Below are 25,900 nucleotides of genomic sequence, written 5' to 3'. Positions count from 1 at the left end.
TGGGGAGAATTGACAAAAGCTTGAGGACCATCCTGGAACCTAGCAGTCATCTGGCTGATGACCAGAGAGGAAGCAGACCGGAGAGGAAGCACTCTCCTTGGCACCAGTGATAAATAACAGGCAACAGTGGGATGCCATAATTTGAGGAGGCCCAGGGCCTGGTGGAAAGGGAAGTGGGGCCCACAGTTCCTCCCATTTATATCTGTTTCTTTTTGTGAGTCTGCTTACAGTTAGAGAGGAGAGTGAACATGTTTTGCTAGAGTGATTCGGTCACTTGCCTCAACTTCTGAAGCCTGAGCATCTTCAAAAGGCTCTTCATCATAGATTATATAGGTGCTGCTAAGGGGCAGTGCTGCCACTATGAGTTCCACTTTGAGAACCCTCTGTCTGGCTGCTCCCCACCCAGGGTCTCTATCTCTAACTATAGGCTACCTTTACCTGTCCTCTCCCCTCAAGGTCTTTGAGCTCTAGGACAGAGGCGAAATCTCAGCATACATTCATTCATTTGTTCATGGACTCATTCAATATCGACTGAAGGGTTATTCTGTTAAACACCATCTCTGCCCTTAAGGAACTTGGAATTCCTTACCTATAGAGGCATAGAAAAGCATATTCCACTCTCCTCCCACAAAGAATGAAATAAGCACCCTTGAGGCTCAGGTTGCATGGGGTGGCATATAAGGCATAGGATCTGGTGTCAGCCATAGGTTCAAATTCTGTCCTGCTACTTAGCTGTGTGACCTTGGATGGCTCATTTAGTCTCTCAGAACTTTCCTTTCCTCAGTAAAATGATAATCACACTAATCTCAGAGATTTTGTGATTTAATCCTCAAATAAGTAAAGTGTCTGTTGTATAGCAGGCATTGTAATGTTGGTTGTTATTAAGGGCTAAATAAGTAGGTGGAAATTGCCCTGGGAGTTCAGATGAGGGAGCTGTGAAATCAGGAAGCTTTTCTGACTCAGTAAAGTACTTAAGACTCAAAGACTCTGCATTGAGGACAGCAAACCTTTCTCTTCTTTGTGCTGTTTATATTTGATAAAATAACTAATATCTGTTGTTATAATAGTAGCATCACCATCTTACAGATGAGGGACTGAGGCTTAAAGAGGTGAAAATATCTGTTTAAGGTCACATAGCTAAGAAGTGGTATAACTGGGACTTGAACCAGGGAATGTAGCATTTTCAGGTTTTCTGGTGCATTTATCAGCTGTGTCCTCTGCAACCACATCCCACCCCTTTGCCTGATTCAAAAAATTAGAACCCCACCAGCTGAGTGTGTTCTCTGTTATAGAGCAGGTGGCCACTTGAGCACAGGTAGTGTGGAGTAACAGAAGCAGTGATGGTGGTAGCCCTTCTTGGAGCTTTCCATTTGTGCATTTATTTGCTTTCAGGTGAGTGGCTGATGGAGCTGCTGCCAAGCCTGTAATGGGATCTCAGTGGGCCTCAGGTGTTTGGGCATTGACGCAGTTTTGCACATCATTTCTCATGTATTTCTCCTCTTTAGGCTTCAGCCTTGCTTCCTGATCCTGCTCTGGGCTTCTGAAGTGGCTGGTGACATCATTAGTTTGTTTACTCAGATAGATGCATGGGGATAGATATAAGGAAGGAGGCTCTTTGCTTCAGAACTGACCTGACCTCCCCTTCCCTCTACAGACCCCAGATGTAGGCTGCCTCCATATATAAAATCAAGCTCAAGGGGGTTATTTCTTACATCTAGAAGCTCCTGGTAACTAGTGAGGATTTTCTCAGAGGCAAATTTCTTCTGCTCACTGGACCTCAGTTTTCCAGTTTATGTTACTTGAACCTTATAACTCTCCACAGTCTGTTTTGGGGATTTTTGTGGTGGGGCTGAGTAGAATCCACATCCTCCAGTTTCTTAAGCCAGTGTCTTACAAACTGAAGTCCTAGTCCCTCTAGGTGAATGTGCCAGGTTCTAGGAGAGACATAAAACTGAGCTAAATATGATTTACTATCTTGGAGCATCAATTTTACTTGTAATAATTTTAAAAATTCAATATTTAAGGAGTAGCATGTAAAATTCGCATAAATGATTAAGACTAAACTTGAGGCTTGAAAGAAATTATGGCTGGCTTATAGCCATTTACTTATTATCTCCTCCCACCCCATCTCACCCTGCCCCCTGTATCCCCTGGGTATATACATTAATTATTTTCTACTTAAGGATTTCTTCCATGGCAGCTTTGAGAAATACTGGCTCAGATCAGATGAGCTGGTAGTCTGGAATCAAAGGGAGCTAAGAAAGAATTTTTTTTCTCAGGGATGGAGCCATTTCTCAGAGTAGAATGATAAAGACCCTAGTCACTGGAGCCACAGAGGTTATTCCTGGAACTGGAAGCTAGATGCTTCTCTCCCACTTGAAAATGAGGTTTCTCTTTTTTTAAGAGTGGAGGTCTCAGCTGGAAGCAAAGCTGGAAGCAAGCAAAGCTTGGCCTCATTTCCATATCCTGAGACTTGGAAAAGGGGCCAAGAGTTGCATGATTAAATGGTTCCCAGTACCCCATGGACCTTAATTAGAGATTTCCTTATAGTTTGGGGTCAGGGGTCATCCCTTTGTGTCCTTTGTTCTTTTTCAGTCTCAAGTCTGACTTCAGACCATATTTCCTTCCCCCCACATCCTCACTTCCTCACTTTGGGACTTCAGTGCAGGCTGAGAGATATTGCTCATCTCTTCAAGCCCTAGAGGCTAGGGAAGTGGAAAATTTATGTTTCTGATTTCTTTATGTTTACAAAGGAATCATCAGTGCTCAGAGAGATCAAAATCCCTCACTGATTCTGAAATCTTTCTTTTGACATCACTTTAGCTATTGTTTTGTCTGACTTTTCTGAGCTACTCTGGATCTCAGAACTACTTTGGTCCCCATGATCCTCCTCCTCTCATCACACCCATACCCATACCCATCCCACCAGTGAAACAGACAACATGGTGCAAAAAAAGGCAAAGGAGCTCACTCCTGGATCTCTAGGACTGTCTGTGCAGTCTGTGCCTGCCTCACTTCCCTTCAGTCCTGGGAACTCTGAGCCTCTACAACTGGCCTATTTGTACAGGCAAAGGCTGGTTGCTGCTTGTCTTAGTCTGTTTTGTGTTGGCATAGAATACCTGAGACTGGGTAATTTATAAAGAAAAGAGGTTTATTTGGCTTATGATTCTGGTGACTAGGAAGTCCAAGAGCATGGTGCCAACATCTCCTTGGTTTCTGGTGAGGGCTTTCATGCTGCTTCATAATGTGGCAGAAGGTTAAGCCATCCACAAGGGTGAAGCCCCCATGACCATAACACCTCCTATTAGGCTCCACCTCTTAATGGTTCCACCTTCTAACATGGCTGCACTGGCAGTTAAACTTCAACATGAGTTTTGGTGGGGACAAGCCACATCCAAACCATAGCACCACTGTACTAGTTCTGTTCCTAGTCTGCCCCTTTGCCCCCTGACCTAGTATCCTGGCCCTAATGATCCGTCTTTTCTTTAGCGTCTTCAGTGGGGTTCTCAGTCTCTTTGTCTCTGTCTCTCTCTCAGGGCTGGATTGTTTCTTGGAACTTGCTTCTTCCCACCAATTGCATCTCGACACGCTATTTTTCTGCAGCCCTGTGGGAAATCATTAGAACTGTTAATTGGGCCTATCTTAGATCTATGATGAAATAAGAGGTGCTTTAAAAATTCTTTCATGTTCGCACCCACCTGCCCCCTGAATCTTTTGCAGAAAGCCAATGTCACATTTCAACATACGGTGTAAGCCACCATGCCTGGCTTGGACTATTTTTTTAACCATTTACAAAATAACCTTGTAACCTAATTAGTAGAATGACAAAACTTAAGAGAAGAAAGAGATCATTTAAGCCATACCTCCAGTATGGATAGATGAGGAAGCTGAGGCCCAGAGAGGGAAATGTGCTACTTTAAGATCACATAGCTAGTTGGAGATAGTACTAAGGCTTTGGCTTAGGTTTCCTGATATCTGATTCAAGCTATGAAGGGAAAGGGTGACCTGGTGAGCAATGAAGGTTGATGACTTGGGGGCATAGCTTTTCCCCAAAGTGGTTGTTGCCTGGGCCTAGTGGGAAAGCCAGGAAACATATCTAAATGCAGAGGTGGTCAAAGTTCATTATATGGATGGGATATCTGGGCCAGAAGAAAGACAAGGCAGTTAGTCACTTGAGAACCCCAGGGATCCTAAGCTCCTGTGAGCCCTTGGCATTAGGAGATAGCATGCTAGAGAAGAAAGGGTACAGGCTTTGGAGTCAGACACATTAGGGTTCTATAGCTCTGTGATTTTGTATTATTATTATTTTTAATCAGGAAGCCCCCTGAACCAGAATAGGTTCAGAGAGACTCCTGGTTCTGTGATTTTGGATAGGTTCCCTCTCTAAGCATTAGTTTCCTCATCTATTAAATGGGGATAATTGCTATCTCACAAGGTTGTTTAGTGTTCAGTACCTGGCATGTGGCTTAATAAATATGAACTACTTTTTCCTTGGGGGTCTCTGAATCTCTAGATTGTAAACTCTAGGTGTGACTGTGGGGCCTGACTTTGGATGCATAGTAGAAACTTTACGGATACAGTGGAGGGGTATATGTGTGTGTGTGTGTGTGTGTGTGTGTGTGTGTGTGTGTGTGTGTGTGTGTGTGTGAGATGTGTGTGTGTTTTGAGGTGAGATATTAATTTGTTCACAGGGAAAGAGATAATAACACTGGGTCCGTGTTCCCTGCTTCTATCTCTAGGTACATTTCTTAGATTCTCTATTCACCTCACCCTAACCCTCCACTTCCATCCCCCCAAAAATAAGAAGAGATAAAGAAGACTACCTGATGCCAGGCTGACCTCATTGGGATGTGGCTCAGCTTCATTGCTGCTGTCCCCATGGTGGGCATGCTGGGGTTGAGCTGACAGCCAGACCATTAACATGCTAATATCAGGGACTAGAGAACAGACCTCATCTATTTTTTCCTGGCAGGCCTCCCTTTCCTGCCCACTGCTCAGCCAAGAGGCCCAGAACAACAGGGGTTCCCTCAGTTACTATACTGAGGTACCTGCCTTGTTTCCACCTTTATTTCCACCCTTACCCTGTGTGAGTGTAAGAGGAATCACAACTGGGCTCTGATCAGAGCTGGGAAAAAAGCATCTTAGCACCCAGGAACAGCACAGCTTCAGGGTGTATAGATACCACAGTCTCTGCTTTGACTTATCAAACATTCCTTCTTGGGGTATTATAAATGGGACTCAGTCTTAAGGGTGTGGGCATTACCCCCAGTTGCTAAAGATAAAGGACAATATATGGGAGCAACCCAGGAGAACAAGATGCAGGAGTTAATCCAACTGTCTCCACCTTCAGTCTTTAATCCATCCTGGCAGTGGGAAGTTGCATGGCATTGTAGAGGGAGGGAGGAGGTCTCAGAAATTTGAATGGATTTGGAGTCAAACAGACCTGGTTTGAATTTTGACTCTGCCACTCACTACTTGAACCTTGGGCCAAATCATTTCATCTCTCTGAACCTCACTTTTGCTATCTGTAAAATGGGCCTAATTGTAATTGTATCATAGGGCTATTGTGAAAATTAAAGGAGATAATGGATGTAAGGTTTTTGGTGGGTATATAGCAGTGCTCATAAGTAATAGATACCTTCCCTACCTGAGCAATACTTTGTTCAGAGAGATGCTGACATTAGTTCTGGATTGCTGCCCAAGTATATTTTCTTGCCAGACTCTGAGCATATTAAACCCTTTAAGGGCAGAATCTATGTTGGCTTAAACCTTTGTATTGTCCTCTGTGCCTGGCGCAGGGTAGGTTTTTAATCAATAGTTGTTTTGTGTTTTCTCTTCTAGGTGGTGAAAACTATTGGCCTGAGGGAAGTTTGGTTCTTTGGTCTGCAGTATCAGGACACTAAGGGTTTCTCCACCTGGCTGAAACTCAATAAGAAGGTAACTGCTTACCCCTCTGCTGGTTATGGAATTCATTTCTCCACCAGAACTAGCTCAGGGGGTTACCAAGTGCTAGTTGGCAAACTCAGGGTACGTAGGGCTGTGTTTGTCATTGGGTGGTCTTTTGACCACCTGAATCAGAATAAGGGCAGAGAACTTAGCCAAGGCAAAATTCTTGTTCTGTCTCCACTTTGACTTCTAACAGTGAGAGTGGCCAGAACTCAAGGAAGAATCCTTTCCTTCCCACTGGGAGCTCTGTCTTGAACTTTGACTTGTTTGGACCAAAACCATTAGTGGCTTTTCAAGAGGGGATTGGTATCCCCTTCTTCTTTCCACACTGAAGGGCTCTAAGAGATTTATTAAACAGAGAGCCACAGACTCTTGAACTAAAAAAAAATCTTAAAGATCTCATAGTCTTATGACACCCCTACCCCACTGGTCAACTGATGCCTGAACTTCATATAGATGCTTCTTTCTTTCTTGATCTTCTACATCAATTGGACCCCAAATGGGATGGTTTAAGTCCATTAAAGCTTTTTGCTCCAAGCAACATCTATACAGGAACATGGCAGTCTTTGATCTTGGTATCCTCAACCTGGCTGACCTTGTCCTTAGAGGTCTCCCTACTGTCCTGTGGCATGTTTCTCTGATTATGTCTAGGGGGTGAGTGCCCTACCTTCTGCTGGTAGAGTCTTATTTTTCTAAAGAGATGAGACTTTTTCTGGACAAATGCGGAGCAATTAGGAATCAGTTTTAGGCTTTAAAAGAAGATCAAGTTTGTGCAATTTTCAGGCCTCAGTCATAATCCCAGTCTTTACCTTGCTAATTTATGGAATTGGAGGACACTTAAAAGACGAGCTCAAAATAGGAGCTTATGCCGACCCTCAGAGTTTGGGGGCAGTTGGTTATATTGTCAGATAATAGTGGCTTGAAGGCTTCTGACTGTCAGTGGTTGTTAGGTAATTTCAGGAAGAGTTTCCCAACAGAAAGTGATTATAGATAGGGGATTGAGTCCCCAGTGAAAGTAATGTCTCTTGTCAGAATTACTAGCTGGGTTGCCACTTGGCTCTCTGGAATTACCCAAATTGATGACCTTTAAGTGTTTTTTCCCTACCCTACAGCCACTACCCCACCCCTAAAGCCTTTTTGAGAACCTATAACCCCTTGCTGCTCCCAGGTGACTGCCCAGGATGTGCGGAAGGAAAGTCCCCTGCTCTTCAAGTTCCGGGCCAAGTTTTACCCTGAGGATGTATCTGAGGAATTAATCCAAGACATCACACAGCGCCTGTTCTTTCTCCAAGTGAAAGAAGGCATTCTCAATGATGACATTTACTGTCCTCCTGAGACTGCTGTGCTGCTTGCCTCCTATGCTGTCCAGTCCAAGTATGGCGACTTCAATAAGGAGGTGCACAAGTCTGGCTACCTGGCTGGAGACAAGTTGCTGCCACAGAGGTGAGGTGGTTCCCTGGCCTTCTTAGCCCTGGCCAGAGGGGGCTGCACCCTAGGGCTGACCAATCCCTGCTGCACAGAAGCTGCCAGATCTGTTCCTCTCCACTACAGTCTGTCTGAAAACCGTGTTATGCTGCTCAGAGAGACACATTTGCATATAACTTCATACCCTGTTGTTTCTCTGGCTCTGCAAATAAAAAGTCTTTTCCCTCCACTCTGTCTGCCTGATTACAGAACTTCATTACCCTGGAGGCAGGTGCTTATATAGCCAGAGATGGATTGATTTGTTTTTCTCCTCCCTGGTTCTATTTTCTCAATCCTTTTCACTGATTTAGTACTCTTATATCAGAAGTTAACATGGGAGAGATAGAAATGTGCAAGTCAGGGATATGGGGAGCTCAAATAGTCTTTTAATATTGATAACCAGTGTACGAAGCTTTCTGCTTCAAAGTTGAAAGCCCTCAAACACTCATTATTTTTGTTTTAGAATCACAACAACATACAATGAATAAGGCAGGCATTATCCTTATTTCTTGGCTAAGGAAATAGAGGTGCACAGATGCTTATACTAGCTTGCCCCATCTCCTACAACTCATTTGAGGCGGAGTGAGACCTGGAACACAAGTCTCTTAATATTTTAACCCTGGGTTTTTTTTCTGCTGCATCCATTGGCCATTTCCATAGGCTTTTGGATTAGAAGAAAAAGCCTTTCTTCATTCTGGGAGCCCCAATCCCATTAGAGCTATGGCATATGTACAACCTACCAGAAGGTATTAGGGATAGTGGCTGTGACCTGGGGTACCCCCTGAGTCATTGCTATGATATCTGAGATGGAATGTTTAATCAAGCCTTGTTTACAATCTAGTAGGCCTAGGAGGTTGGGCCTGTTGGTTTCTCCCAAAGCCATTTGGGTTCAGTTCTTTGTTCTGTAGCCAAAGGCTGTCCTCTCATCCCTGGGTAGTAGTCTTATAAACACAAACTGTTGATCCCAATAGGATCTAGGAGATAGTGTGCCTGGCTCTGTGAGGCTCATTCCTACTCTTAGCTCCCTAAGTCAGTGCAGACTCCTGAAACATTACTGCTCTGTTTGGGGACCACAGCACATTATTGGATTTTCTGGATAAAGGTACAAAGGAAGGTGTTCCTATTGTCTTTTTTTGGTCATCCATTCTTATAGCTCTTCTACCTCTCAGACAGTTCCTTATGTCTAATTTAATACCTACCTGCTGTAATTTCAGTCTACTTCCTGTGTGACCTCAATGGACCAACTCCACATCCTCTTTCCATCAACCCCTTAGAAAGCTAAGTGGGTTTTCTTTTCCTCCTGCAGTTGGGCTTTGTGCTTTAAAATACTTATCTCCCGTTGTCTTTCCAGAGTCCTGGAGCAGCACAAACTCAACAAGGACCAGTGGGAGGAGCGGATCCAGGTGTGGCATGAGGAACACCGAGGCATGCTCAGGTAAGCCTGCCCAAGCAGCCATGGGCCCCACTGCCCTTATAGAGGGAAATGAGAGTGGGTTCTGGGGAGAAGAGGCATATGACTGGGACATTGGTGGATGTTGGAGAAAGAGGGACAGGAATGATACTGGCACTTAAAGAAAGAAGGCAAACCGGAACAATTATAAGGCTGTTTGTTTCTTTGTTTGTTTTGGCAAATGGTGGCAACTGGTAACCCAATCCGTTTTGACCATAGAGAAATGGAGGGAACTCAGGATCCCCAGGGAGCTGCTAGGCCACCAGGGACTCCTCCCCAAGAAGGAAATGGAGGAGCTCTCTAAATACGGCAAAGCATTTGGGGATTGTCTAGTTGAGGGAAAAATTTCATTATTTTGCTATCACTACCCTATCTGAGCTCTGCTAAGAGTGTGCCTATATAAGAGGCTGTCACAATGAATGGGAGGAAGAAAATTGCTTCTGTGGCAGCTAACATGCTAGAGGCTAGCAAGTGTCAATCCACCCATATTCCCTTTGGCAGCATCAGACCCTAGATTTTTGTCAGCAGGTTTGTTTTGCTTGGCAAAAGTCATGCTGTGCTCTGTTCTCCATCGTCTGCTTGCCTTTTGTCCCCTTCCATACTCCTGATAGCAAAATACTTGTCAGAAGTACAGAGCAAGCAGGCTTTCTATCTTCCTGGATCTAATTCACAGGCTCCCCTATGTGGTCTCTCACTCTGTGTCATTTAGGGAGGATGCTGTCCTGGAATATCTGAAAATTGCTCAAGACCTAGAGATGTATGGTGTGAACTACTTCAGCATCAAGAACAAGAAAGGCTCAGAGCTGTGGCTGGGGGTAGATGCCCTGGGACTCAACATCTATGAGCAGAATGACAGGTATACCGAAGACCTCTCTTAGTTTACTGGGCCTCTCTGACATCTAGGTCTTACCCCTTACTGTGTAGCAGGACTATATCTTTTAGGTCCAATCTCAGTTCTTTTTCTACCTAATTTAGTCTAGCCCAGATAATTTCACAACCTCCCTCAGGCCTCTAAATCCTATATTAACTAGACTTGCACAGTTCACTGTGGTAGCCGCTAGCTACATGGGGCTAGCGAACAGTTGAATGTGGCTAACTTGAATCGAAATGTGCTGTAAGTGTGAATTATACACTGGAATTTGAGGACTTAGTGTGAAGAACAGAATGTAAAATATCTCATTACTATTTTTAAAAATGTTGATTTACATGTTGAAATGATAGTATTTTAGATATATTAGGTTAATTAAACTTATTAATTCCAATTATTTCTTTTTACTTATTTTCATGTGGCTAATAGAAAACTAAAAATTATATATGTGACTCTCATTATGTTTCTGTTGGACATTGCTGGCCTAGAAACTATTTTGTGTTGATTAAGTGGCTTTTGGTCTATAATCCTTTCACTATAGCCTTATCTTTCTTGCTTATATTTTTCCCTTAGTCTTGGTGAGGATGGAGATAGATTATTATTCCATATAACTCCTGAATCTTGGAGCTCATTATTTACCTTTTCCTTAACTTTTACAACCTCAGTTAGAAGAGTCTCAGTTAAATGGGGGTTGGGGATTTTCCTGAGGAATTGTTACAAGATCCACGTCTCAACCAAAAATACGACAAAACAAACCTCAGAGATTGGAACAAGGAATCATGTGTTGGTTGTGGTATCAGGAGGTCCTTTGTGCACCCTCAATGCTGGCAACTGACCTGATGGCTTGTGATGACACTGGCTGAACTAGCATTGAGTCTACCTCCTCAAGGGAGAAGTTTGGGGTTGGGGGAGAGGGCAAGGTACTAGCCCTTTATGTCCTTCTTGTCTTGGCCTTGTCCTGATGTTATTGGTCTTCATTTCTACAGACTGACTCCCAAGATAGGCTTCCCTTGGAGTGAAATCAGGAACATCTCTTTCAATGATAAGAAATTTGTCATCAAGCCCATTGACAAAAAAGCCCCGGTGAGTGACTTCTTTCTCTGGCCAAGACAGGTACTTGCCAAGGCCTCAATAACACTAGGAGCAATGATGTCATTGTATTTTTCTCTTTCTTTTCTGATGCATGCATGTGTGTGTGCATGCATGTTGTGTGCACATGCATGAACAGGAGGCACAAATGGAGATTGGGGATGGAAGGAAATGTCAATGCCAAGAAATGGCCAGGAGGCATCCTGTACCTGGTGCCACCCTGCTACCTGTCTCCCTTGCAATAGATGAGGGAGAGCCACAGGCAGTCTTAAGTGCTGCTTCTTAGTTATTGTTATCTGCTGCCCTGAGGCTCTGGGGTAGAAACAGAGAGTATGTTTTCATCTTTCCAAGGGCCTCAGAAAGAAAGTGGACACTGTTCACGTATTTATCTTTAATTGTGGAGAAAGGGCAGAGCCAGTAGAAGTCCACATCCAAAGATGATCCTCCAAACTTGCTTTTTGGTATAACTTTACTGCTGCCTCTCAGACTTCTCTCTGGAGCAACCCAAGACCAGTAAAATGCTTTGGGTCCACTCATTCCTCTAACATACTCACCACATTTCTCACTTACTCAGTTGCCTGTGGCTGACAAGACTGGACAGCTGGTGATTGAGAGTAGGATAGGAAACTGAGCTGAGGGTCTCCTCTTCTGGTGTACCTCATGTCCAACAAGGCCAATGGCTGTGTTGAGCCTGACCCTTTTTGTGAGGGCTCAACCATTCTTCCCAGCCCTGAGGTATCTGAACTTTCCTGTTAGGGACGTTACATATGTTATCTCCTTAAACCCTCAATAATATGGTCAGGTAGGTAGTAGCATATTCATTTTATAGCTGATGAAAGTAGGGTTTAGAGAGATGGGGAGTGATTTGCCAAAGATCACACAGCTAAAAGTGGTAGAGCTAGGATTTATACCTAGGTCATTTGACCTTGAAAGCCTGTGCTCCTTCTACTGTACCTCAATCTATGTGAGATGGTAGAAGTTTGGGGTCAGTGGCAGAGGAGGTGGTGGTTAGCCTGTCAGCTGGTGACTTTTAGTCCAGTGGTATTTGTAGTAACAAACATAAACTCAATGGATTTTCTTGTGTGTGAATGTGTGTGTGTGTGTGTGTGTGTGTGTGTGTGTGGTTTTTGTATTGCTGCTGTGCTCAACTTTCATCAAGAAAGGTAAGTAACAAAGCCAGCTGAGATCAAGGCCTTGTTTAAGAAACAACCAGGACCATCAATGCTTAGGAGATTTATGTATTTATGTATGTATTTACAGTCTACCTTGTTCCAAAAAGAACTTAAGGGGCTAGGTCTAGGATATGCTTTTAGGAAATTATAGAAACAGTCCAGCCACCCATATTGCACCCACCAGGGTATTATGCAGGGATTATTTGGCTTCTAAAGAGGTCCCCTGAGACCCAGGAGGATTCCTAATTAACAGAGAAAGACAGTTCAGATCCCTCAACTTGATTAAGGGTAATTTAGGATGCTTTTCATAAACAAAGGTTGAAAGAAATTATGGTTTAGTGGGAAAAGCACTGGTTTCAGTGTCAAGAAACCTGGGTTTCTCTTCTTGGGTCTGCCACTGACATGCCGTCTGACCCTGGGTAAGTCACTTCACCACTCTAGTAATTAGTCTTCCCATCTGTAATGTGAAGAATTGGATTAAAATGATCTTTCCAGTGCTTTTGGACTTAGCTTTTCAGAAGGCAGAAGGTCCCTCCAAACCCTTTCTGATTGTTGTTTTCCCACCAGGACTTCGTCTTCTATGCTCCCCGGCTGCGGATTAACAAGCGGATCTTGGCTCTGTGCATGGGGAACCATGAGCTGTACATGCGCCGCCGCAAGCCTGACACCATTGAGGTGCAGCAGATGAAGGCACAGGCCCGGGAGGAGAAGCACCAGAAACAGATGGAGCGGTAGGTACTGCAAAACTGGAATGGGGGCCAGGGATGGAGCAAGGAAGCTTCTCAAAAGTGCATATCCTGATAAGGCAGGACATGAAGCCAACCTAGGACTGGGAGAGAGTGCTATGTGCTCCCCCTGCTCCCCATTCAGTCTCAGGCATCCCTGTTCCTGGGAAGCAAGCATAAGAAGCCTAGGCTTTCAGAGGCTTATAGAAGGGACAGGCATTTCACAGTTCCCCATTATCTATGACTTTCATGCTATTGATGGGCTAGGCAGACTTTGGGTTGCTCCAGGCTAACCGATCAGTATAGTGGCAGTAGTGGAGGGCTCCATGCACATTTAAACTTGGATTCACAGGGCTTTTTGAGCAGAGTTTGACAGAGCCACCAAATTTTTCCTACAAAGCCCCTAGTCCTTGCTCCATAATCTGAGGCTCAGCAGCATCAGCATCAACTTGGCAACTTGTTAGAAAGGCAAGATTTGAGACCCTACCCCAGACTTACTGATTCAGAATCTGCATCTTAAGATCTCAGGTGATCATTTCTGCAAGGATTTGCCAAAAGACCTGAAAACATCCTTAATCATTAGGGAACTGCAAATCAAAATCACAATGAGGTGCCATTTCACACCTACTAATATGCCTATAATAAATAACAACAGAAAATAACAAGTGTTGTTGAGGCTCTGGAGAAATTAGAACTCATGTGCATTCCTGATGGGAATGCAAAATGGTTCGGCCACTGTGGAAAACAGTATGGCAGTTCCTCAAAGAGTTCAACATACAATTACCATATGTTTCCACAATTCCACTTCTAGGTATATACCCAAAGAATTGAAAATAGGTGTTCAAACAGGTACATGCACATGTATGTTCATAGCGGTACTATTCACAATAGCCAAAAGTGAAAACAGCCTAAATGTCTACGAATGGATAAATCAATAAGCAAATTATATATACATACAATGGAGTATTAGCCAATCCTATAAAGGAATGAAGTACTGATACATGCTACAAGGTGGATGGACCTCTAAAACATTATGCTCAGTGAAAGAAGACAGATATGAAAGGTCACATATTGTATGATTCCATTTATATGAAATGTCAAGAATAGAAAAATAATAGAAACCAGAATGTCGATTATTGGTTTTCAGGGGCTAAGGGAAGGGAATATGGGGAAAAACCACTTAATGGGTATAGGGTTTTACTTTGGAGTGATGAAAATGGTTTGGAACTAGAAAAAGGTGGTAGTTTCACAACATTGTGAATATACTAAATGCCACTGAATTATTCACTTTAAAATAGTTAATTTTATGTTATGTGAATTTTACCTCAATAAATTATCCTAGGTGATTCCTATGCATGTTAAGGTTTCAGGAGCACTACTCTAGTAGGTACTATGTCATAAAGAGTTTGGAACCTTGGGAAGCTTCTAATCAAGTAGGCTGGAAAAGACTCCATGTATGAGAGGTTAGACACTAAAGTTCACATTTATTCAGAAACAATGTACCAAGATTGAGGGGGGCAGTTTACAGAGCTGGATCTGGCAGGAACCTGCCCTCTAGGCCCTCATAGTCTAATAAGGGAAAGAGGAAAAATAATATATACCAAAGGCTGTGTCATTCATTCACTTAATTAATATTTATTGAGCAGTGAAAAAAAAAAACAGACCAAAAATCCCTGCTCTCATGAAGCTAGCATTCTAGTGGGATGGTAAGAAGTGCTATGGAGAAAAATAACAGGGAAGAGGGATCAGGAGAAGGGCAGGCCAAGTATTCGGAGGGCTCAGAGGGAGAGAAGACATCCAGCCAAGGGAGACAAGAAGCCTTCCTAGAAGAGGTGCTAGGGCAAAGAAAAGGAAATACTTATTCCAGGTTTGCAAAAAAATTTGGGAATAAGGAGACTAGAGATTGGCTTTAGGGCAGACAGAGTTAGACCTGAGGACCAATGCCCTAGCCACAGAGATTAACAGACTTGTAGCGCAGCATCCCAGCACAGAACCAAAACTTGTTTCCCTATAACTCCACAAGGTAGACAGGGCAGGACTTACTAGATTATTTTACAGATAGGGGAACTGAAAACAAGAGCAAAGCAGTGACACAGCTAAGGTCACCCAGTGGGTTAGTGGCAGAGCTAGGATTCTAGTTTGGGTCTCCTGACTCAGGGGCAAGTTGACTAGGCCCTGAGCAAACTGGCCCACATTGGGGCTATGATGTGAGGACAAGGATGTGGAAATAAGGGAAAGTGGCCCAAGCTTACAAGACCTGGGTGTGTTGGCAGGATGGGGGCTGAGGGACCCAGGGCCAGGGAGCCTTGGGAATCCCCAGGTTTTCATGCAGTCTTACAATCCTGTTCCATATGTTTTTTCTCCTTTTCTAGTGCTCTGCTGGAAAATGAGAAGAAGAAGCGTGAGATGGCAGAAAAGGAGAAGGAGAAGATTGAACGGGAGAAGGAAGAACTGATGGAGAGGCTGAAGCAGATCGAGGAACAGACTAAGAAGGCTCAACAAGGTGAGGCTTAGAGTTACCTTGGAGATTGGGTTTTTCCCAGAGCCTGACTCTGTGAGCTGGAGACCCTTTTGTCTGAGCTGCAGACTAAGACAATGTAGTTGAGGTGTGCCACAGAATAGATGAAGGATGGGGCAAGAAGAGTGCTCAAATCCTTCTGCCAGCTGTGCCCTGGGGTGGAGCATTTCCAGGACAGAGGCTAGTGTATCATCTTCATCTCTGTGTTCTTCACTACGTTTTCCTCTCTTTTTCTGCTCAGAACTGGAAGAACAGACCCGCAGGGCCCTGGAACTTGAGCAAGAACGGAAGCGTGCCCAGAGCGAGGCTGAAAAGCTGGCCAAGGAGCGTCAAGAAGCCGAAGAGGCCAAGGAGGCCCTGCTGCAGGCCTCCCGGGACCAGAAGAAGACCCAGGAACAGCTGGTAAAGCTGAGGATGGGCTGGGATTGTGGGACCTAAGTTCTCTCCTTTGTCTGCCTTCCTATTTATAGCTACCTCTGCCTACAGGGCTGGCTCTTTCCAGCAGGCTACTACTCCACAGGCCTTTAGCAGATAGCTCATTCAGAAACAAGCTGAGAAGTCACTGATGTATCCCAGAAAGTTTTGCAGTCTCCCCTAACTCTTAGTTTTTATTTACTTTCTTAACCCTTGGAGATCTGAGCTAATGACCTGGCAAAGGAAAGGGAAGGGGGAAAGAAGGGATTCACACTTAATTGAGTTCCTACTGTAGCTATGTTAGCAATGTCTCCCTTTTCCTTACTTCTTTATTTCCTCTTCCTAGTAACCCTAGGGATTAACCTCATATGGGATAATATTCCCAGAAAAGAAATTAGGGCTCAGGGAGGTTAAGGGACTTGCCAAACGTCACACAGTAGTAGCTGACTAAGGATTAGAACCCATTTCTGCCTCCATTTGAAGGGTTTGTTCCCTGAAATCACATGTAAAACTGTGTGTGCCTTTGGGTGGGGGTGGGGTGGGTATCCATACTCTGATCACAATTTCCAAGGTTTTTGTGACTCAGAAGATAAGAAATTCCTTTGCATATGCTCTTACCCTATACTGTTTGAGATAGGAGTAGAGGGAACTAAGGCCTATCTCTCAGGGGAAGCCTGTCATTGGAGATTTGCCTAAGGTGTGCAGGTGTGCATAAGCTTTTTTCCCTTGTTGAGATCACCTTGTGGCTCTTAAGTGTCTTTCCTATATTTGTCCTGGGAAGTGTCTTAGTGGAGCCCTAAGTGTTCTAAGATAGTAGGAAAGGATCTACCACTTCAGGAAGTGACCCAGTAATCTCCAAAACTTTACTGAGGCCCCTACTGCATACTTGGTAATACTGAGAGGAGGTTGGGGGGAGATAGGAGGAAGGGAGAGAGATGACGGTTGCTTGTTGTCAGGAGCCCTACAGTCTAGGTGGGGAGCTCTGACTTGTAAGGAAGTAGTGGATGGGGAAGATAGGACTGGAGTGGAGTGGCCTATAAAAAGAGTCTCCAAGGCAGCAAGCATGTGGAGCAGCAAGTTCTCCATGGTTCCTTGGAGGAACTGTGATTGAAGACACCTGGGCCCTCAGGACTAGAAACTCAACTCTCACAGGCTTCCAATTTATCCATAGGCCTTGGAAATGGCAGAGCTGACAGCTCGGATCTCCCAGCTGGAGATGGCCCGACAGAAGAAGGAGAGTGAGGCTGTGGAGTGGCAGCAGAAGGTAAGCCACAATGCCCAGAGCAAAGCACTGAGGGAATGGGTGCCATATGTGTAGGGACCAGCTCCTTAGATTCTTTAGGTTTGGGCTCCCTCCCCTTTCCATCCTTCCTTGACAGCATGCATTTGGGAGAAGACATTCAAGGCTTCCTCAGATACTTCCCAGAATTCCCCAATACTCCTAGGAAGTAGATATAATTCTCCTGTTTTACATCTGAGGAAACTAAGGATCAGGCAGATGAAGTGAGTTGTCCCACCTGGTACCTGCCTCATGCCAGACCATCCTAGGCATGCATTGGATGCCACAGGTTACCTGGTCTGATTGAAGGACCTTCTCTCCTTCTGTCATTGGATAGGCCCAGATGGTACAAGAAGACTTGGAGAAGACCCGTGCTGAGCTAAAGACTGCCATGAGTACACCTCATGTGGCAGAGCCTGCTGAGAATGAACAGGATGAGCAGGATGAGAATGGGGCAGAGGCCAGTGCTGACCTGAGGGCTGATGCTATGGCCAAGGACCGCAGTGAGGAGGAACGGACCACTGAGGCGGAGAAGAACGAGCGTGTGCAGAAGCACCTGAAGGTATCCAGGCAGGGTGTTGACTTAATTGCCCATGGCCTTCCCTAGACAATTATGGGAGATAGATATAAGAGCCTGTCCCAGTGCTATACGGGAGCCTGAGCCTTTCTCAAGTGACAGCTTTAAGGGTAGGTACCTCTCGCTTATTAATCAGACCCTGGGCCACCTATTCCTTTTTTTTTTTTTTTTTTTTTTGAGACAGAGTCTCGCTTTGTTGCCCGGGCTAGAGTGAGTGCCGTGGCATCAGCCTAGCTCACAGCAACCTCAAACTCCTGGGCTTAAGCGATCCTACTGCCTCAGCCTCCCGAGTAGCTGGGACTACAGACATACGCCACCGTGCCTGGCTAATATTTTCTATATATTTTTATTTGTCCAGCTAATTTCTTTCTAGTTTTGGTAGAGACAGGGTCTCGCTCTTGCCCAAGCTGGTCTCAAACTCCTGACCTCGAGCAATCCTCCTGCCTTGGTGTCCCAGAGTGCTAGGATTACAGGCATGAGCCACCGCGCCCAGCCCCTATTCCCTTTTTGATTTACTTTATGCCCCACCTCCCACCTCAACTCTATTCACCTCTTAACATTGAGAAAATATCTAGCTGATAAAATTCCTACCTTAATCTTTGGCACATTGTTCTACTCTCAGAAGATACCCATTATCAATTTGTCCCCTAAGTTTGTGGATTTTTTAAAAAATTGTCGCCCCACTACAGTCCTAAAAGGCCTGGAAATGGCTCCCTCTCTTTCCGTATATATTGGGGGAGGGCATTAGAGAGAGAGAGAGAGAGAGAGAGAGAGAGAGAAAGAGAGAGAAAGAGGAGAAACAGAAGAGAGGAGAAATCTGGTCAAATGACGACAGATAAGATGAGAGGAAACCACTGACTCCTGCTTCCCCTTGCACCCTCACAGGCCCTCACTTCAGAGCTGGCCAATGCTCGAGATGAGTCCAAGAAGACCGCCAATGACATGATCCATGCTGAGAACATGCGACTGGGCCGAGATAAATACAAGACCCTGCGCCAAATCCGGCAGGGAAATACCAAGCAGCGCATTGATGAGTTTGAGTCCATGTAATCAGCGCTCAGCCTCTAGGGACCCCTGTTCCCTTCTTCCTTGTCCCCATACTCCTACACCCTCGCCTAACTCACACTGTGCTGGAGCCACTAACTAGAGCAGCCCTGGAGTTATGCCAAGCGTTCAGTGCAGCTAGGAGACCAAACCTTGCTCTTACTTTCCTGAGCAAATAAGTGGCCCACTATGGTGCCAATGGAACCTCCTTTCCCCTGTCTTTCCCATTTAATCTATCTTGCTAGAATATACCACTTCCCCAGCTTAGAGGCACTTCCTACTTGATTTGGCAAATACCCCAACACTTACTGTTGTTCTATGGGAGTCAAGTGTGGAATAGGTTGAAAGCTAGCCCCCACCCCTGCCCCACCACTGCCTTCCTCTTCAGGGTCCTGTGATTTGCAGGGTTGGAGTATCACAGGGTTTAGAGAAAGAGGCAAGGCCCTGGCAATCTGCTTTAGGATGCCAACTGACCTGGGATTTGGCCTCCCAATGCCCATCCCTTTTAGAGTTATTTAGGCTTTGTAATGATTGGAGGATAAAGAGATGTTTAGTCATTCTTGTTTCTACCTCCTAGATTGGGCCTGTTATAAATTCAGTCCCAATAAGCCTTATCCCTGAGTTTAGGGATGCAGTTTCTCCCCAGGGTGGGATAGGGGGAGATAATGCCTTTAAGAGGCTTCACCAACATCCTAGAAGGCCATTGGCTCTTTTCTAATTTCAGCAAGGCTGAGTAGAAGATCCTGCCCCAATGCCTTATGGGAGCCTAGGCCTGTTTCAAGTGAGCTCTATGGCCAGAGGTACCCCTTCCTTATTGTTCCAGATCCCTGGTCCCTTCTTGGGATCTGCCCCTCCCCTTCCAGTCTCCAAATCCCCTCCAGCTAGAATAGTAGGAACGAGTACCCAAAAGCCCAACCAGCCCTATCAGGACTCTTGCCAAAAAAGAGTAAATGTTCACACCTGGCTTCAGTATTTTCCCTGCCAGGGGTTTTAGGTCACTTCCTCCATCAGAGCTACTTGGGCCACAGTTCCTGCTTCACAGCCATCTGGGCCTTGGTATGGTGAGCCCTAGAACTTGATGCCAGTAGGCTCAACTGGGGAGTTGGGGAAAGAAGCTGAAAGAAGCCTATTCCCCTAATCCCACAGTTTACTCAACCCTCTCAGGTGCCCAATACACCCTTCCTGTCACCTCCTTCCAAGGAGGTGACTGAGCCCTGCCTCTGTTTGACAACCCTCTAACCCAGGTCTTGCTGCCAGCTGTGCTGTCCCTTGGAGCTGTAACCAGAGAGCTGCTAGGGATTCTGGCCTGGTCCTTTCCACACCCTCATGCCTTACTCTCAACCCAGAAGCAGCCCTCTCCTCCTCTCTGACTCATGTGTGCTCTTTTTCTTTCTACCAGTATTATATATTCTAGTAATATCTAACTCAATATTGATTTCTGCCTTTCTTGCTAATGCACCATTAGAAGATATTAGTCTTGGGGCAGGATCATTTTGGCCTCATTCTTTTACTACCCCCACACCTGGGATGCATATACTATATTACAAAAGGATATTTTGCCAAAAATATTAATGTAGGGGGCTTTCAGTATTAGTGATGTCATTTGTCACTATAGGTCATACAATCCATTCTTAAAGTACTTGGTATTTGGTTTTATTGTTCCTGTTTGCCTTCTCCCCAGGGTTCAGTCCCCAAGGGGCCATCCTGTCCCTCCATGCAGTGCCCCTCACCCAGAGCCTCCCTAGATCCCCTTTCCCATCCTACCCCTCTATGCCTGACCTTGGGTAGTCTTGCGTGCATTGCTGTGAATTATATTGACACTCACTTGGTCATATACCCTATGTTGGCTAAATTCAAACCTGAAATTATGGGGCAATCAAGCTGCCTTAAGGGCAGTAACCCACCCCCAGGGAGGCTGGGGAGAAAGGTTAGATTTTGTATTCAGGTGTTTTTTTTTTTTGTGTGTATTTTTTGGGTTTTTTTAAAAATTGTTTTTGGAGGGGTTTATGCTCAACCCATGTTCTATTTCCGTGCCAATAAAATTTAGGAAGACTTCACTGTGACTCAGTCTTTCTTTGTGATATGGATAGGTGGCTGTAAGATATTTTTCTGTAATTTCTACTCTATGGACCACCTTCCCATCCTTGTTCTCATTTTAGTTCTATGTGGAGGCGGGATATGACTATCCCCATTATATACAGGAGAGAATGGGCTCAGAAGAGTAGAATAACAGCCTAAGGTCACGGGACTGTCTGTAGGTCCAGGCCAACTTTTCTGGTGTGGATATGGGACCCACATTGACCATGTGATACCCCTGGACTTGCTTGGCATTGGGACCTAGGAGCTACTTCTTTGTATCTTTGGACTTCTCCTGGGGTGGTCAGGCCCTGTCTTCCTTCTTTGTCGAGAAGTCCTCTAGGCTTGTGCCACCTCCTACTACTCTCACTTATTGCAGTGATGGTAAAGCTCATGGAAACAACCTTGGGCCCTGTTGCAGAAGGCAGTGGGGAATGGAATGTGTGTGAAGTGAAGATGGAGGGTGAATGTATGTACAAAAGCTATTGGGTTGTATTTTATAGTCTATAAAACATGTATAAAACATTTTATAGCCTAGATATGGTTATCCTCATTTTGCAGATGAGGAAGCTAATGCCCAGATAAAACTTCAATCTGGGTAGTCCTGGACCTCGTACTCTCACTTACCAGCTCCCTTCCTGGTGAGCCAACTCTTACAAGGAAAAAAAGTAAGTTATCACATATTTTGTGAGTGTTAAGCAAATCCTCACAACAACTCTTTGAGGCAGTGGCTACCAAACGTGTCTGCACATTAGAATCTTTAAAGATTCCAAAGCCCAGACCATATTCTCAGATCAAATTATAATCTCTAGTAGTGGGATAAAGGCACAAGTATACTTGATGATTCTAGTGTGTCCTGAGGGATGACAGACATGTATAGGAAGAGCATACAGTTGCACAGCTTCAATTCTAAGGTAGCAGAGAAAATTCTAGGTTTCTAGAACATCAGTGTAGGAGGGGGCCTTATGATTATCTGCTAATGATTATCCCAACTGTGGTTGTTGCCTTGGAGAGTGAAAGGGTACTCCAAACTCAACCAGAGGATGTCCACTTTTGTATGTTAGGCTGTATATGTGTAAATAATATTTTTTTAAAAGGGGAAAATAGCTGGGCATGGTGGATCACACCTGTAATCTCAACACTTTCGGAGGTTGAGGGGGATTGCTTGAGATCGGGAGTTTGAGACCAGCCTGGGTAACATAGCAAGACCCCATCTCTACAGAAAATTAAAAAAAAATTAGCTGGGCATGGTGGCACACACCTGTAGTCCTAGGTACTAGGGAGGCTGAGATGAGAGGATCTCTTGAGCCCAGGAGTTCGAGGCCACAGTGAATTATGATCATGTCACTACACTCCAGCCTGGGCAACAGAGTCAGACCCTGTCTCTAAAAACAAAAGTCGGGGTGGGGGGAATGGGGACTTCTTCCAGGAAGATGGATGTGGTAAGCTGGATAATGGCATCCTAAAGTTGTCCATGTTCTAATCTGTGGAATCTATGAATATGTTACATTACATGGGATGTGATTATGTTAAGAATTTTAAGAGAGGGAGAGGGTGCTATATTATCCAAATGGGCCCAATATAATCATAAGAGTCCTTAAAAGATGGAAGAGGGTCCAGAATCAGATTTAGAGATGGTATGTGGCTGACTTTGAAGGAGGAAGAGGCCATGAGCCAAGGAACGCAGGTGGCCTCTACAAACTGGGAAAGTCAAGGAAACAGATTCTCTTCTAGAGCCTCTAGAAGAGATGCAGACACCCTTCTGACACCTTGACTTTTAATTCAATTTTAGCACATTTTGGACTTTTCATCTGACCTCTAGAGCTATAAGGTAATAAATTTGTGTTCTTTTAAACCACTATAATATTTTTCTCTATTTGTTGAAATTCTCTGTGCTTTTAAAAAATAACCTGTTTTATTTATATAGAATTATAAATTACAAACTATCATTTTGCTCAATACTTGTAACCACCACGTGAGGCAGACATGCTAGAGGGTATTAGCTCCATTTCACAGGCAACAATGGAAACACTGTTCCCACATTTAGTATAAGACAGCTGGGATTTAAGCCCTGGGCTTCCATACCCCAATTGCTTTTTTCCCATGACTTTAGGATACATCATTTTAAAGTAATCTGATTTCACAATGCTTTAAAATATAAGAGTAACATCTGTAACATCTATTGCTGGCAGGTAAACTCTGGAGCCAACCAACCTAATTAATTACCTTATAACCTGGCACATTTTAAGGTACTATTATACCTCTAACTCAATTTCACAGCTATATTTGAGGGCCCCATGATCCCAAATTGCAGCAAAGCTGACCTGAGAGGACCAGGGACACAATGGTCAAGCATACTTCCAAATTTAACCTAGGCCTGGCACATCCTCACCAATTGCTCAGATGGCAAGCTGAGGCAACCAAGTGAAGGCCCACTTAGAAGTGGACACTGATGAAAAAACACAAGCAGTATCAGACTGACTTCTTTAAGGTTAACATCCTCAAAAAGCCTATTGCTGGTCTACTACATTACCAGCAGGACAAGGGGCAATAACTCTGGAGTCCAGAGTATGCAAGAAAAAGGTCAATTAAGCTGCCTACCAGGTGCCTAAAAAGCCAAATAGTGCTAAGTTCATCCATGCCAAACCAAGAAAATGGTTCATTCCTTCCTGATCTTGGTTTTAAGGAGAAAGATGATCATCAGAGAAACCAGGAAATTCCATCCTGAACCCCAGGGGTGGGGGGTGGGCATTTCCCAGACTTGATGGTGCAAGGGGCAACACAATCTGCCACTGTGAAGGGGAAAAGCTATCTTGGTCAGCTTTGATCTTCCACAAGACAATGGAACCAGAGACTAGCAGGATCAGGGCTTGGGTGATCAATCCTGGGAAAAGCAGGACTTGCTCACATGAACACCCTAAAATTGTAAGCAAAATTTTGAGTATATGCATGCACCTGGCAAAGTGGTTATTCATTCTCAAATCCTGAACTTGAGAAAGAGACTAAACCAATTGCAGGGTAGGATTCAAAAGCCACCAGATACACTTAGAGCTAGCCAAGTCTGAGAGCTCTCAAAGCCATCACTGAAAACTTGGAACGTGGATTCAAAGAGACAACTGAGCACTTGTTTTTGCATTCTCCTTCCTAATTGTATTTCAAGTCTTTTCAAAACAAAGATTCAAGTATGCACTTGGGCTTGGACCACATTGCAGGAGTCTTAGAGATCCCTGTACACATGCTTGAGTCATTCATTCACTAATGTTTAACCTCAGGATAGAAGATCTGACAAAGCAGGACTCCTTTCTCCATGACACGTGCTGATTTCAGAGGTGGCAGCAACCAAAGTGGAAAGCACTGGAATTATTCCTTGGAACTGGACTGTGATGAGAGGTTCCTGCCATGAGCATAACCTACTGTCTTTTCCCTGACCCTTACCTTCCAGTTTTTGAAGATAGAGCAGAAAATAATCTTCTCTTGAAGATACTTGATAACAATTTCCAAACCAAAAACACATGCTCCCAGTGCACTGTGCTTTCAGGCATTCTGGGTCTAGTTCAGCTGGAGAATGAGCTGATTGATGTGTTCGCCCCAATAGCTAGGTGAACCCATCTCCTTGAGGAAGCCCACTTTATTCTTGATTGTGTGACAGGCTACTGAGAGGTGGAAAGGACACAAGAACTATGAGAGCTCCTGGAAATATTTTCCCAGAAAGGCAATTTCATGAATGAGATCTTCCAAGCAAATGACACCAAACTGTGTTGTCTGTCAGAGGGATGGTCTTATTCTTGACCTTGGCTCGTCCACATTTCAAGATGAGTTCCCGGACAGACGTCAGATTTGGAAATCCCCAGGTCACATAAGGTTCCACTGCATGCAGCAATTTTAGGCTCTGGGGTGTGACTCTGACAAAGACACCACTGAAAATTTTCTTTAGGAGAAGTCTTGAGATGGTCTTTTGCAACAGTAAACTCACTTCATTAACCCTTTGTATGCATACAACAAAGGCCAAGAAATGTTTATCTGGCAATTCCAAGGCATGAGGTTTTACTTGTAGTGGTCTGAGGTACACCCTGTTGTGTTGCTGCCACCAACAATTATGTAGAAATGATTCTAGTTGCTTAAACCTGTGCCCTTTTCCTTTCCTCTGCTCCTTCTTTGCCAAAAGTGCCTGCTTTGCCTGGGTGGTTTTAAGGGCTTAATAAGCCTTCCTCTTTTTCAGGAGATTTTCTGGAACCAAATGGATTTTTTTGTTTTCTTTCCTCTTGCCCCACCATCTTTCTAGTGTTGCAGCTACTGATCATCAAAATTCTCTATTCTTAAAATGACAATGTTAGAGAAATGAAGAAGGTAGCATGTTAACAAGGCACTGTGTGAGAGAAGTGGGTACGGTAAGAGAGAGCAACAGGAGGGAACCTTGTGGTGATCCTCTGTGCCTTAACTGTATCAATGTTAATGTCTTGGTTGTAATATTGTAGGATAATTTACAAGATGTTACCACTAGGGGAACCTGAGTAAAGAGCACATGGGATCTCTCTTTATTATTACTTTCTTTCTTTTTTTCTTTTCTTTTTTTTTTTAAAAATAGATTTAGAGGATACAAGTGCAGATTTATTACATGGATATATTTCATAGTGGTGAAGTCTGGGATTTTAATATACTCATTACCTGAATAATGTACATTGTACTCAATAGGTAATTTTTCATCTCTCACTCCCTTCCCACCCTCCCACCTTTTGAAGTCTCCAATGTTTATTATTCCACTCTGTATATCCATATGTACCCGTTGTTTAGCTCCCACTTATAATGAGAACATGTGGTATTTGATTTTCTCAGTTGTTTTGCTTAGGATAATGGCCTCCAATTCATGCGTCTTGCTATAAAAGACATGATTACATTCTTTCTTATCACTGAGTAGTACTCCATGGTACATATATACACCACATTTTCTTTATCCAGTCATCTGTTGATGGACACAGAGGTTGATTCCATGACTTATCTATTGTGAATAGTGTTGTGATAAACATATAAGTGCAGGTGTCTTTTTAATGTACTGATGTGTTTTCCTTTGGGTAGATACCCAATAGTGGGATTGCTGGATCAAAGGGTATATCTACTTTTAGTTCTTTGAGAAATCTCCATACTATTTTCTTTAGAGATTGTACTAATTTACACGCCCACCAACAGTATATAATCATTCCTTTTCTCCGTATCCTTGACAGCATCTGTTGTTTTTTGACCTTTTTTTTTTTTTTTGAGGCAGAATCTCACTTTGTTGCCC

The 25,900-nt window shown here is 44.1% G+C and overlaps 1 protein-coding gene and 1 pseudogene across 1 annotated transcript in view; one reads left to right on the top strand and one right to left on the bottom strand.

Moving 5' to 3' along the window:
- The window catches only part of MSN (moesin), a 67,029-nt gene extending 46,426 nt beyond the window's left edge, over positions 1–20,603 (top strand). Inside the window, exons 3-13 of the mRNA XM_045538421.1 lie at positions 5,842–5,937; positions 7,115–7,389; positions 8,762–8,845; positions 9,570–9,716; positions 10,715–10,811; positions 12,557–12,720; positions 15,087–15,217; positions 15,474–15,634; positions 16,818–16,910; positions 17,263–17,487; positions 18,388–20,603. Coding sequence (XP_045394377.1) covers positions 5,842–5,937; positions 7,115–7,389; positions 8,762–8,845; positions 9,570–9,716; positions 10,715–10,811; positions 12,557–12,720; positions 15,087–15,217; positions 15,474–15,634; positions 16,818–16,910; positions 17,263–17,487; positions 18,388–18,552 — 1,638 coding nt within the window. The 3' untranslated portion in view covers positions 18,553–20,603. The remainder of the gene's footprint in view (positions 1–5,841; positions 5,938–7,114; positions 7,390–8,761; positions 8,846–9,569; positions 9,717–10,714; positions 10,812–12,556; positions 12,721–15,086; positions 15,218–15,473; positions 15,635–16,817; positions 16,911–17,262; positions 17,488–18,387) is intronic.
- Positions 20,604–24,171: 3,568 nt separating this feature from the next.
- On the bottom strand, positions 24,172–24,923 carry LOC123628598 (annotated as a pseudogene).
- Between the last annotated feature and the right edge of the window lie 977 nt (positions 24,924–25,900).

This window comes from Lemur catta, chromosome X (genome assembly GCF_020740605.2).
Source record: "Lemur catta isolate mLemCat1 chromosome X, mLemCat1.pri, whole genome shotgun sequence".
NCBI lineage: Eukaryota > Metazoa > Chordata > Mammalia > Primates > Lemuridae > Lemur > Lemur catta.
Note: the sequence above shows the minus strand (reverse complement) of the source record. Positions and strands in the feature narration are given on the sequence as shown.